The sequence below is a fragment of the Peromyscus californicus genome, unplaced genomic scaffold (genome assembly GCF_007827085.1).
Source record: "Peromyscus californicus insignis strain IS unplaced genomic scaffold, ASM782708v3 Scaffold_15__1_contigs__length_86483966, whole genome shotgun sequence".
Lineage (NCBI taxonomy): Eukaryota > Metazoa > Chordata > Mammalia > Rodentia > Cricetidae > Peromyscus > Peromyscus californicus.
This window is the reverse complement of record NW_026294447.1, coordinates 25,148,851-25,163,201: the sequence shown is the minus strand read 5'-3', so window position 1 is coordinate 25,163,201 and position 14,351 is coordinate 25,148,851. Positions and strand designations below refer to the sequence as shown.

The 14,351-nt window shown below is 44.1% G+C and overlaps 1 protein-coding gene across 13 annotated transcripts in view; it reads left to right on the top strand.

Moving 5' to 3' along the window:
• The first annotated feature begins 7,338 nt into the window (after positions 1-7,338).
• The window catches only part of Ralgapa1 (Ral GTPase activating protein catalytic subunit alpha 1), a 253,765-nt gene continuing 246,752 nt past the window's right edge, over positions 7,339-14,351 (top strand). For all 13 annotated transcript variants that reach the window (XR_008218314.1, XM_052738549.1, XM_052738556.1 and 10 more), the window contains exon 1: positions 7,339-7,564. Coding sequence is in view for 12 of the 13 variants with exons in the window: in XM_052738549.1 (XP_052594509.1) it covers positions 7,459-7,564 (106 nt within the window). In the remaining variant the exon portion in view is untranslated. The remainder of the gene's footprint in view (positions 7,565-14,351) is intronic.

Here is a 14,351-nt window from a genome sequence, read left to right as displayed (position 1 = left end):
GTGTTGTTGTTGTTGTTGCTGTCATAGAGTTTTTAAGACAGATCCTCCATCTACAGCAAAGCTGGCCTCAAACTCATGCCAATCCTTGCCTCAGCCTCCTTGGTGCTGGGAGTACAAGTTTATGCCACCACACTTGGCTTAACAATAACCCATTACCTAATTGTTAAACCAATGAACATTCTATGCTGCAATGGGATATAAAGCTTTTTTTTTTTAAACACTATTTGTTTTCAAGAAGTTTCTCCTCTTACATGCACATCTTCGCTTGTTGTTTTTAAGTTTAAATTTGTTAGACTAGAGACTAGGGAGACCTCTCAATCATTTAAGTGCTTTCTGTATAAGTACCAGGACCAGAGTTCAATGCCTAGAACTCATCTACAAAAGCCTGGCAGGACAACATGGGCCTGTAGTCCCGGGGCTGGGGAGGTTGGCTCAGGAGGATCCTGGGGCTTGCTGACCAGCCAGTCTGGCTGAATCAGTGAGCTCCAAGTTAAGTGAAAAACAGTCTCCAAAATAAGGTGCAGGGCCTGGAGAGATGGTTCAGTGATTAAAAGCATGTACTGATCTTGCAGAGGACCTCAGTTCATCCAACACCCATGATTAGTGTTTAGAAACCCCTCTAGCTCCAGCTCCAGAGGATCCAACATCTCTGGCCTTAGAGGGCACTTGCACTCATGTGCACACACCAGTACACAGACACACACACACATGCATATAATTAAAAATAATAACAATACATTTTTTTAAAATAAGGCGAAGGCCAGGTGTAGTGGTGAATGCCTTTTAACCCCAGCAATTGGGAGGCAGAGCAAGGTGGATCTCTGGGAGTTCAAGGCCAGCTAGGGCTACACAATGAGACCCTGCCTCAAAATAAGTAAGAAAGTAAATAAGTAAATGAATAAATGAATGGTGGAGAGTAATTGAGGAAGACACTCAACTGTTGGCCTTCTGTCTCCATAGCATGTGAACACCCACACATGAATACACACAAAAGATGAGTGCACTAGATTTTCTTAATGAAAAAAAAACCTTTTTGTAAAACCAGCATATACTTTTTTGTAGAGAAAATAGAAGCTAAAGAAAATATAAAAAAGAAAATTAAAAATACTTGCTGTTCTACTTGGTAAATCACTACTTGGGAGTATTTTCCACCTTTTTATTTTTATTTCTTTTTTTTTGGTTTTTTGTGACAGGGTTTCTCTTGTGTAGCTTTGTGCCTTTCCTGGAACTCACTCTGTAGCCCAGGATGGCCTTGAACTCACAGAGATCCTCCTGGCTCTGCCTCCCAAGTGCTGGGATTAAAGGTGTGTGCCACGACTGCCTGGCGTATTTTTCACCTTTATGTCTAATTATTTTACAAATAAAATTTCTCTCAAAATTTTATAGTGTACACATTTTCATTTTGCATCCACTTTTTTTGTAATGCTAGGGACTGAACCATGCAGTCATATTTTTTTTCATCTAATATTGCCAAGTATCTTCCATGCCACGAAATGTCTTAGGGGCGAACAAGATGCTCAGAAGGCAAGTCAAGCAGGTGAGTCAAGCCTGATGAACCGCATTTAATCCCTGGAATCCACACGGTGGAAGGAGAGAAGTGACTTCCATGAATTGTGCTCTGACCTCTACACGTGCACCTCCACATCCACACAGAAATAAATGAAAGGCTTGATAGTTGAGTGTGATGCTACATCCCCTTAACTACAGCACTGAGGAGGCTGAGGCGGGGGGGGGGGGGGGGGGGGGGGGGGGGGGGGATATATGATATTTAGAGGCTCTAAATATATAAATATATAATATGCATTTTTATGCATATTATGTATTTCTACATATCACTTCTTGTCTATATAATAAATTATATGCTTATATGTTTATTACATATATAATATGCAATATATACATATATAGTGAGACCTTGCCTCAAAAACAAGACCCCCAAACTAAATAGGCAGTTGCCACCACTGTTGGTTGATCAGCAGAAGTGGACGGTAAGGCCCTGCTGCTGAAGACAGCCAGTGCATTTGATGCAGATATCCAGCTCGAACTGGGCTGGAAGCCACGCCCCCCACCCCGCCCCACCCCGCCCCACCCCGCCCCACCCCGCCGGCTAGCTCTCACAGGGCCGGAAGGTGTGTAAGGCAGGCTTCTCAGGGAGACTTGTCATCAATAGCCTTATTCAGTTTTGGACACTGCAACAAAACTAACTGGACAGACCAGATGAGGCCCCTGATGCAACAGCGGGAAGTCTGTTTGGAGAGCGGCCACTAGCTTTCTTTTTGTATTCGATGTCTTCCCCACAGGAGGAAGTTCCCGACGTAAACCACTCAGACCTGTGGCTGAGGCGGTCATGGCCCTCATGAAGGAAACTACTGTTGTTTTGCTAGATGGGCATGATGTGACCGTCAAATCTACTTCTGAATAGACATGCTGCTGTCAACTTCAGTAGGAGAAACGTCTGTTTCAGTGGCCAGCACGTATTGCAGAGATTCGTAACTTATCAAAGCACTGAGAATAGAAATTGACTGTTGACTGCCCAGCCATTATGGGACCCCCACAGTGCTCCCTAAAGGGAGACAAGGAGCACTGGAGAAGTGCCAAGGTCCAGCTGCAGCCAGGACTAAAAGGTGATTGATCTAGGCACATATTTTCAGGAACAACAATCAGAGGGGAGATTTGTCTCCGATCCTCTCAGCACTGAATCAGAACGGCTCCCAGGGTCTGAAGTGACAGCTGGCATCCCCAGACAAGAAACCTGAGAAGTGTCTGTTCCCAAAGAATTTTAGAGGAAAATATTTGAGAAAAAATGGGGTTTCCAGGAATGATCACATCTGTCCCATGCATGATTGACAAAATGACACTAAAATCACCAAGAGAATCATCAATATTAAAAGAGAGAAGAGAGCATGCGGGCTGAGCGGTCCCAGCAGTGTTCTGCGCCGTCCCGGAGTCCACTGGTCTTTGCTAAGTGAGACTGTCCCTGTGGGCTTTTGCCTCATTTGGAGACCTGTTGGACAAGCACTCATATACTGGTCTGAAACTCGGGCGCGTGGTTCCCAACAGAGAAGGGGTGGGAGGACTCTAAGAGCCTGGCAAGGTGGGAAAGGTTTGGAATGCTGACCAGGATATGACATGCTGTTGTGCTCTGGAACTCACATTAGCCCTGGTTACCTGCTTAAAATTTGCAGAAGATTGGGCCCATCAACACACAGCCACAGTGGAGTTTTGAGGGCCCTGACCCTCCCTGAGAATTTACACGCAGTTAATGGTTGATGAGGGATGGACAGACATTTTCTTCAGTGGTCTAGTCACTAGTAAGGTGCCCGATGCACCTTTCAGCAAACTCTTACTCATACTGTAAATAACCCTAATGCAACGCATTGGATTATGTGAAAGATAAATGATATGGTTCGGTATCAGTAGGAGGTGCCCTTGGAGGTCATCAGAGTCACAAGTACGCAGGAGGTGCTATGTCCCCCTCTCTGTTAGCTGGAGGCTGGCACTTGCTGGCCTTGGAGCTCTAAGACGTGGAAAGTGACAGGCAGTCTTCTGAGCCAATAGGATGGTGAATTTGGGAAGGGTGTTGCACTAGAAGAGCATGAAGATCACATCTTTCTGGAGTGCCAGCCTACAGAAAAAGAGAGCAAGATTCTTGCCATAGAGGATTTAAAAACAAACAAACACTGTTTCATGCCAAATCAGCATGCCAGCCATGTTGCCTTTCTTCTGTGCTGGCATCCTATTCTGTAGAATCATATATTAAAAACTGTTTTGTTAGGACTAGAGAGGTAGTTCCCAGCACCCACGTAGTGGTTCACAATGGCTTATAACTCCAGTTCCAGGGGACCTGACATCCTCTCTGGCCTCTGAGAGCACTGCATGTCAATGGTGTACTTAGATGCATGCTGGAAAAATACTCATGCACATAAAGTAAAAATAAATGAATAAATGAATTATAATAAGCTGTTTTGCTTTTGCTTGTCTTTAGGAATAAAAAGATTTTTTTTCTCATTCCCCCCCCTACAGGGTCTTCTTTCTTACAATCACACACATTAAAAAGACATGAAAGGAAGAGTGGGACTAGCTGGGCAGAGGAACTGGAGGAGTGGGAGGCAAGAAAGGGAAGTGAGAGGCGACTGTGATGGCAATACATTATGCACATGTCTGAAGTGTCATGGTGTGATGCATTATTATATAGAACGAATATATACTAATAAAAACATTCTAGAAAGTGTTCACAGTGATCAATTTTCATAGTTGTATGGCTAGCCTAGTTAGGTTTCTACCATCAACAATGGCCAAAAGCAACTTGTGGAAGAAAAGGTTTCTTTCCGATTATAAGAAGGGAACTCAAGGCAGGAACCTGGAGGCAGGGACTGAAGCAGAGACCAGGAAGGAATGATGCTTTCTGGCTTGTTCCCGATGGTTTGCTCAGCTTGCTTTTTTCATGCAGTTCCAGCTCATGTACCCAGGAGTGGTACCACCCACAGTGAGCTAGGCCCTCTCACATCAATCTCTGCTCTGCTCCTCTCCTGGCAGGCTCAGTCTGCTGGCCATGTTCAGTCTACTGCTTTCTCTCTCTTCTCCGGACTCTTCCAGATGACTCTGGCTGTTCTCTCACATCTATAATAAAAAAGCCTTGCCCTTAACCATACCACGGAGCCATCATGCCATCAGTTCATGCACTTACAAATCATGGTTTAATATTTTACAAAGACTTTTCCCCCTCATTTCTGACATGCTTTTAAAAAAAGAGTTCTAGAAGTGGAACTTTTGAATTAGATTACATACACATTTTTTATGTATCTTGTTACTTTGCAGAAGCCTCCTATTAATTCCTGCCTCTTCCTAAGGGACTCTTGAGAGTTCATGCTGTCTTACTCACGGTTGAATTTCTATTTGAAGACAAATATTACTGATAACACAATGCATTACTGTTAAAAATGTTATGTTGAATGAAGTAAGCTGGATGAAAAAATAGTACTCTGTAGATTTTATGTAAAACTTAAAAAAAAAAGGAGTGCTGGAGAGATGGCTCAGTAGTTAAGGAAGAATATGCTCTTGCAGAGGACCTGAGTTTGATTCCCAGCACCGACACTGGGTGGCTCACAACTGCCTATAAGTACAGCTTCAAGGTCTCTGACACCTCTGGCCTCAAAGGACACCTGCATTCATGTGTGTGTAGGGAGAGAGAGAGAGAGAGAGAGAGAGAGAGAGAGAGAGAGAGAGAGAGGGAGGGAGGGAGGGAGGGAGGGAGGGAGGGAGGGAGGGAGGGAGGGAGGGAGGGAGGGAGAGAGTTTAAAGTGAAAATAAATTGGCTCAGTGGTTAAGAGCACTGGCTGTCCAGAGGACCTGGGTTCAATTCCCAGCACCCAAGTGGCAGCTCACAGCTGTCTGTAACTCCAGTTCCAGGGGATCCAGCACCCTCACACAGATATACAGGCAGGAAAACCACCAAAATAAGTAAGTAAGTAAGTGAGTAAATAAATAAATAAATAAATAAATAAATAAATAAATAAATAAATAAATAAATAGATAAATGTATGTGCTGGACTCTGGTTGTACACACCTTTAATCCCAGTATTCAGGAGGCAGAGGCAATCAGATCACCAAGTTTGAGGCCAGCCTGGTCTACAGAGTGAGTTCCGGGATAGCCAGGGCTACACAGAGAAACTCTTTCTCGAAAACCCAAATAAACAAATAAAAATAAATCTTTAAAAATCTCTTAAAGAGCCGGGCAGTGGTGGTGCACGCCTTTAATACCAGCACTCGGGAGGCAGAGCCAGGAGGATCTCTGTGAGTTCGAGGCCAGCCTGGGCTACCAAGTGAGTTCCAGGACAGGCACAAAGCTACACAGAGAAACCCTGTCTCGAAAAACCAAAAAAAACCAAAAAACAACAAAAATCTCTTAAAGAAAAATACAAACAAAAACCTCTAACAAATATGAATTCAGAGTGACAGAAGGCAGATGAATAAGTGTGTGGGCACTAGAGATGGGCAACCAGAGAGACACTTGTAAGCGGAGTCAGCTCTTTTACTAAACCAATCAGAAGGCGCTTTGGCAAAGACACATCTTCACAGTGTACAAAAAAAATCATTCCATAGTAGACACTGACAAGGAAGCAAGAGTTGTATAATCCTGTGATTATTATTCATATTTTTCATTTCTCTCTATGTCCTGTTTTGTTTTGGAGACATGGTCTAATGTAGCCCAGCCTAGCCTTGAATTATTTCACCTCCCAAATGCTGGGACGACAGGAGAGCACTCACACACAGTTAATTGTTCGACTTGCCATCTACAGAGTTTCCTCTGGATTTATGTGAATACTTCACTGGCTAAGACAGCCTTCCTTTACAATCATCCAGATTTCTCAAGTTTTCTCTCTCATACATGGTGGGACTCGTACAAGATATTTTGTTTATTTATGTCTCTCTTTTTTTGGCACTGGAGATCACCAGCAAGCTGTAGCCCTAGCCATCCATGTGCATGGTAATTTAAAGGAAAAGGATGTACCACACTCCTACGCATCTCTAAGGCACAGTACATTTTTAATCATGATTTTGCAAAAACACGGGGAAAATCCAAATTAGAAAGTGAATAGTTTGCAAAACACAGGAAGAATCCAAATTAGAAAGTGAAATGACGTTACAGCCAAGGCTTCAGAGCTGGTATCAAGCTGGCCTTGCACATCTATCTACTCTTATGTTTATCTTAAGTTACCAGGAGTGATTTAAAGAGTGGAGAGGAAAGATCTTTTTTTAAAAAAAAACAAACCAAACCAAAACAAAAAACCCCAAACCACTAGGAACTGCGGTTTACACCCAGCACGCGGTAAAGAACACCCTCCTTAACTCTCTTGCCCTCCTCCAGTTGTGCTAACACAGGTTCTCTGAGCCAGCAAGAGGTTACAGCGGCCGGCATGAGCTCACGCTGGCGTGACGTCACGAGCCCTTGACGTCAGAAGGCGGTTGCCACGGGGACCGTTCGCCACCGACGGCAGAGTCGTGAAACTCCATCACCCACACGGCTGGGTTTTGGCCTCTTGCGCGGTTGAAGCTGCTGCTTAGAGAAGCTTCAACCTTCAGGGGGCCTCAGGGAGAGAAGAGTGGCGCGGCGGCGGCGGCGGAGCGCTCCATCTCCGCGGCTGTGGGGCCCGGGCCGCGGCCTGGGCGGCCTGGGCGGCGGCGGCGGCGGCGGCAGCGGCAGCGGCAGCGGCGGCCCCCGCTCCGCGTCTCCTCGTCGCTGCAGCGCGCGGGGCCGGTCCGCCATATTGGAGCCGGGGCCGCAGGTTCCGTGCAGCGGCGGCGGCGGCGGCGGCGGCGGCGGGGGCGGCGGCGTGAGGCGGGCCTGGCAGCGGGGCCCGCGCGGCGGGGGAGCGCATGAGCCGCCGCAGCTAGCCTCTTCTTCCCCGCCCACCGCCTGCGCTGGGCCGTCGGGACCCGGCCGGGAGGGGCCGCAGGATGTTCTCTAAGAAGCCGCACGGGGACGTGAAGAAGTCCACCCAGAAGGTGCTGGACACCAAGAAGGACGCGCTGACCCGCCTCAAGCACCTGCGCATCGTCATCGGTGGGTGAGGAGGGGAGCGAGCGGGGGGGGGGGGGGGGTGGGAGGTGGGCGGTGTGCGTGTGTATGTGTGCGCGACGCCTCGGCCTCGCCGGCCCCCCCGCCGGCCCGTCACCCCCCACGCGAGCTCCGGGGTTCGCCCTCGCGACCGAGTGAGGGCCGGCGGCGCCTCTGCCCACGCGCGGGCGGGCGGGCGGGAGGACGGGCGGGCGGCGAGGGAAGAAGGGGCAGCTTGGCAGTTGGCACAGACCCGGTCAGCACCGACCCACAAGAGACCCACGTTGGAGTTCGGGCGGGGGGGGGGGGGGGTCTGAAAAACATCAATACAACAAGCGTCAGGCTAGAAACTTAAGTCCTTGATGAGACTTCAGGGACACTTGGGGGTTGTGGGTAATGGTGTTTAGAGGGCGTGTTGGCCAGATGACTGCTGCCATCCCCACCCAAGGGGAAAGGAAAGCAACGCGCTCGCTCGGGCAGTAGAACCCGTAGTCTTTCAAGTTTTTTTTGGCAGGTGAGGGCCCGGAGGAAGCAGTTACACCTCTTTGGGAAGTGGGTGGTTCCTGAAGCTTGTGGGGAAGGACCCCGCCCTGCTCTTCAACACACTGTTCTTCATTTTGCTGTCCTTTAGAAGGAAAACTAATTATAGAGAACGAGATTCTCGGGAACTGTGCAGAATTCAGTTTTCGTTAAAATTTTCTTAACTGCCGGCCGTCTTCAACTTCAGTGTTTCCAAAGACCAAACCGAGCTGAGTTTGGAATATAAAGTTAAAAGGAGGGTTTTGGATACCTGGTCATAGATAACGTTGATAAGGACAGGACTATGTACTTATGGAACTTTTGGTTCTGTATTTTTCCCCCCAGTGGAGAAATTTGAGATGAAAAGGAAAGTTGACCAGGGCCCATATACAGAATAATGGCATAACTGAGGTTAGAGCCCAGATGCTTGGATTCTCATTCATCTCAAGCTGTCTTCCTAATGACTGCCTGCTTTGGAAAGTGACTTAAACATATAAGTGGTGTGTCTGTTCCAGGGATGTATTTCCTTGGTGTGTTGAGACACCACTACTAACACCCAACATTTGTGTGGTGCTTTACTGTCTACAAAGGGTTTCACATGAATTACTATAATAGATTTTTGTAATCTGTCTAGAAATGAGATCTTACTGCCTTTTTTTTTTTGTGCAAATGAGAAAGTGTAAGTAAGGTAGGCCATGTTTCTACTAAGCTGATGGGAGACTAAATCAAAAATGAAATCCAGATTTTGTGTCTCTTAATTTGTTTTTCATCCTTCCTACATGTATGACAGCTAATCACAAGTACTTACTCCTGTGGTATAATGAGGAAGGAATTTAATCCAGTTATGGAAACCATTTAACTATGGTAGAGGTTTTTAACATTTTATTTTCATCCTGGAGTTGTCATTGAAGCCAGATTTGTCTGAAGAGATACGTCTGAGACATACGAAGTCATCGTGAATGTAGATGGATTACAAAATAATGGCAGTTGGAAACTGGACACTTAGTGCAACTTGACACTCAGTTGAGACAAGCTGTGACTGCATAAATGCAGAAGTAAAAAGCTGAGTTACAACAGGGAGTTGAGAGTTCTTAAACTAACTGCCATGGTTGATTCAGGATTGGTTTCTTTATGTTTCTTTGGCATGTGGTTTTTGTGGTTGTGTGTGTGTGTTCTGTGTGTGTGTGTGTCTCCTAACTTGGGAAACATGAGATATCACACATGTTGGATATTTTGTAGAACTAGCTTCCTCTGTTTGAAAATAGAATACTTAAAAAGAAAAGAAACCTTTTTTTTGCTTTATTAATTTAAGAACTCTTTTTAAAAAATGGAAGTCACTGGAGAGGATATCTTTCAGGACTTTCGGATGTTGAGCATTCTTACAGACACATGCTGGAGGGTAGAAGACCTCACTAAGGTAGTTGTGGAACCATGCTGCCTGACCAGACACACCTTGCCAACAGCAGACAGTGACCATGTCTGGAAACACTTTATTTATTTATTTATTTTCAAGACAGGGTTTCTCTGTGTAGCTTTTGGAGCCTGTCCTGGAACTCACTCTGTAGATCGGGCTGGCCTCGAACTCACAGAGATCCACCTATCTCCCGAGTGCTGCCACCACCACCCGGCTGGAAACACTTCTTCTGTGAGGAGTTGCTACTAGATATAGTATGCTAGATGCTGCTAAATGAACAGAAAAATCTGTCATAGCAATATTCAAGTCCGAAGTGTCAAAATACCAGCTTCTGAGAGCTTGTCATAATGCATACTAAAAGATGGACCCCCAAATGCTAAGCTTGGTTTTAAGTTCTCTCCCTCTGCCTTAGGGCTAGGAATTGAACCTGGGGCTCAAGTGTGCTAGCAGGCACTTTGCTTCTGAGCAACATTTCAGCTTCAATATTTAAATTTCAATAAAAATACTCTGTATTTTTAAACGGTTACAGTTATTTTATTTAAAATGAGATTAATATGATTTCTAAGAAAATGAGTGCGAGAAATGAGTGAACTCTTAGAGGCTTGCCAATTGGTATCCTGATTTGTAGTTGGAAGAGCCATTTTAAATCCTTTTTGGAAATAAGTAGGGATTTAAGTAAATACAATGAGGGAACTGCTTAGTTGGTAATTACACAGAACCATATTGGACCAAACAAAAGTGCTGTTCATTGTGGGTATTTATAGGAGAATTCTGTACATCTAGGTAATAAAGTAGCAACTCCCCTTAGAAAACGTGTTTCCAGACATGACCTGTCTCCTTTTGGCACTACTCTTCTACAAGTACTTTAGTGTGGTCTTCTGTACAGATCCCTACTCACAGGGCAAAGGTCTGGAAGAGTGGTCAACATTTAAAAGCCTTTGAAGATGTCTTCTTCATTGTTTTTCATTAAAAAATAATTATTTTTCGTATGTTCTGCCTTTATGTATGTCTGCACAATATGTGTGTGCTTGGTGCCCAAGGAAGCCAGAAGAGGGTGTTAGATCCTCTGGAAGTGGAGTTACAGATAGTTATGAGCTGCCATGTGAATGCTGGGACTTGAACCTGGGTCCTCTGGAAGAGCAGCCAGTGTTCTTAACCACTGAAACACCTCTTCAGTCCACTTTTTTTTTTTTAAATTCCTTACATTATTAAAAAGCAAAAAGATTCTTTCTCCTTTAAAAATTTATTATATAAAAACATAAAATTTAAATATCCATATCCAGTGTTAACCTTCCACCATAGTGAAAATTCTAGTTAAATGTATAGATTTTAGCCAAGTGTGGTGCTGCACTTTTGATGCTGAGGCTGGAGGATTACACATTAAGAAAGCTATTATAGGGAGTGCCAGAGCAACATAGTGAGATCCTGTTTTAAAGCAAACAAAACAAAACGAAAATTCCTCTGATGGGTTCAGATTTCAAATCTACTGGTTGTTGATATCATATATGATGATATCAAAGATCTGTAGACACTAAAAGGGTTAAGTAGAAAAAGAAGAGGCCGTGTCTGGTTTCTAAAGTTTTGTGGTATCCTTTTTACCTTCCCACTTCTGCTTTACAACTAGTAGCTTTAAGGTAATGGTAGTAAGGTTAGCACATGTAAGGTGACTGACACAGCTCGTGCCAGACTATGCATATTCTGGAAATGTGGGTTTGCTTCTACATAAAGTGGCAAGTTGGAGGTTCGCCATCGGGATTTAAAAATGTAAGTGCTTATTTAGCTAAGAATGGATTATTGCAGTGGTTCTCAACCTGTGGGTTACAACCCCTTACAGGAATCACATATCAGATATCCTGCATATCAGTTATTTACACTACATTTCCTAACAGTAGCAAAAATTACAGTTATGAAGTAGCAATGAAAATAATTTTATGGTTGGGGGTCACCACAACATGAGGAACTGTATTAAAGGTCTCAGCATTAGGAAGGTTGAGAACCACTGGATTACTGCTAGGTCATTTTAACAGCCTTATTAATGTACAGTTGTCATCCAATAAATTGCACATATTTGAAGTTTGTACAGTAATTTTGACATGGGGTACCTCATGAAATCAACATTAGACTTACCCAAATAAGGTAAATATAACTAGGGGCTGGGCATTTAGCTCAATAATAAAGCATGCACTGTACAAGGCCCTGGAGTTACCTTCTCCACAACACAAGAAACAGAAAAAGAGGGCTGAGGCTGTAGCTCGGTGGTAGAGTGCTTGCCTAGCATGCTTGAGGTCCTAGGTTCAACCTCTACTACTGCCAGCAAAACCAAGCAACAAAAGCTTATAGCCAGATACATAAGATAATGAGTATGTCCTTAACCTCCCAAAGTTTCTCCGTGCTTCCCTTCCTCCTCCTCTTCCTCCTCATCCCTGAGCAAGTCTCAGTGTACTCTCTACATTTGCAGTTTGTACAGTTTTAGAGACATGGGATTACATAGCAGATAACTGAAACTTCACTATAGTGTTTTTACTTTTTTTTCTTTTACTCAGCCTCATTATTTTGAACTCCACCTGTGTTGTCCTCTGGGGTGTCAGTGGTTTGTGTTTTTACTCTTGAGTTGTAGTCTGCCAGACCACAGTTTTTCCACTTACCTGTCGATTAACATGTGGGTAGTTTGGGGCTGCTACAAGTGAAGCTGCTGCAAAGTGCACCTGATAGGCATACTTTCCATTTCGAATGGATCGGTACCTCGGAATGGGATGGCTGGATCACGTGGTAGTGGTGTATTTAACATTTAAGAAACATGCCAGCCGAGCAGTGGTGGCATACAACTTTAAACCCAGCACTCAGGAGGCAGAAGCAGGCAGATCTCAGAGTTTGAGGATAGTCAGGGCTACACAGAGAAACCCTGTCTTGAAAAACCAAAAACCAAACCAAAACAACAACAACAACAACAACAAAAAACTTGCCAAGCCAGGTTGCAGTAGCTGATGCCTATAATCTCAGCACGTGGGAGGCTGATCGAGAAGGATTGCCTTAAGTTTGAAGCTAGTAGAAGCTACATAATGAGTTATAGTCTAGCGTGGGCTGCAGAATGATCGAGACCTTGTTGCAGCAAAACAACAACAAAAGAAACTGCCCTAACATTTCAATAGTAGTTTGAGAGTACCAGTTCCTCCATATATATATACATTAGCATAGCTCTGTGTGGGCAGTCCTCTTCAATTCAACCTCTGTAGTTTGTGTGCTGGTCATGTCTGATTGTGTGTGCTTACTTCCATTGTGTAACTTTTTTGGTGAAGTTTCCTCTTAAAATCTCGTAATTTGTGTGTGTGTGTGTGTGTGTGTGCGTGTGTGCGCGTGCGCTCGCACGAATATGTGCAGGATGGGAGACTGAGGTTATGAATATTTCTGGATCATTCTCATCTTATTTAAGATAGGGTCTCTAAATTGAATCTAGAGCTTGTTGATACCAGCTAGTCTAGCAAGCCAGTTTGCTCCAGAAATCGAGTGCCCCTGCCTTCCAAGCTCCAGGTTGGGATCTGAATGTGGGTCTTCATGTTTGTATGGCAAGTGCTTTATCTGCTGGCCCATCTCCTCAGCCCTTGTCAGAATTTGAAATTGTTTTGTTTTTCAGCTCAGTTTTTAAAGTTCTTTATAAATTCAGGATACAAGTTTTTTTTGTGGGCTTGCTTTGTTGTTTTTATTGTTTTGTTTTCTCAGTGCTCAGGATCAAAACCAGGACCTTAAGCTTAGGCAGGTGCTCTCCTTACAGCAGCATCCCAGCCACTGAATACAAGTATTTTTGCCAAATAAATGATTTGCCAAGAACCCCCCCCCTCACCCGGTAGATTGTGGTTTATCTTTTCATTCTCTTACATTTTATCTTCTAAAGAGGAAAGCTTTATTTTGATTTATATGATTCTTAATATGTTCATTGAAGGGGTAGGCATTTTAAATTTTGTTTTTTAATTTTTTTAAACTGTTATTTTTATTTCATGTTTATGGGTGTTTTGTCTGCATGTATGATTCTGTACTGTGTGCATGCAGTGCCCACACAGGCCAGAAGAGGGTGTCAGGTCCCCTGGAACTGGGGTTGCCGATGTGTGTGAACTGCCATGTTGGTGCTGGGCATTGAACTCTGGTTCTCTAAAGAGCAGCCAGTGCTCTTAACTACAGACCCAACTTTCCAGTCCCTAGCATTCTTAATTTTGATTAAATTTTTATGAGTTGGGGATGTAGCACAGACAAGAATGTTTGCCTACCTTGCACAAATTCTTGGGTTTGATCGCCAGCAGGACCATCAAAACCAAAATTTCAGCTTAATTAAAAATTTATATCAACTTTTTCTTTTATGCTAAGTTTTGGACAGTGTCATCTAAAACCTGCCTAACTCATGATTAGGAATTTTCTTACATGCTTCTAAAAGTGATACTGTTGTAGGTTTGTTTGGGTCCGAGATTCATCTTAAATTTACCTGCTTTGTAGATGTGCTGTAAAGTGTGTTGTAGGGTGGTTCCCCACCCCAGTCATTCTATGTAGTTGTTCTAGTTGTTCTCAGACTTGTAAGTCCTGCAGTACTGAATGCCCTGTGCTTTGGTGAAACTTGTTTGTCTAAATATGTGTGGGTCTATTTCTAGACTCTGTTTTGTTTCAGTGATCTGTTTTATTTGTGCTGCTGCCAATACCACAATATTTTGATTGTTGTAACTAAAATAAATCCTGAAACCTAGTTAGTGTTCTCCGACTTTTCTCTTCCTTTTCAGAGTTCTGTTGTTGCTTGTGCTTGAAGTGCCAGGCTTTGTATCTCCATGGGGGTTTAAGAGGAACTTGTGAAGCCCAGTCATCATGGTGGCACATGCCTGT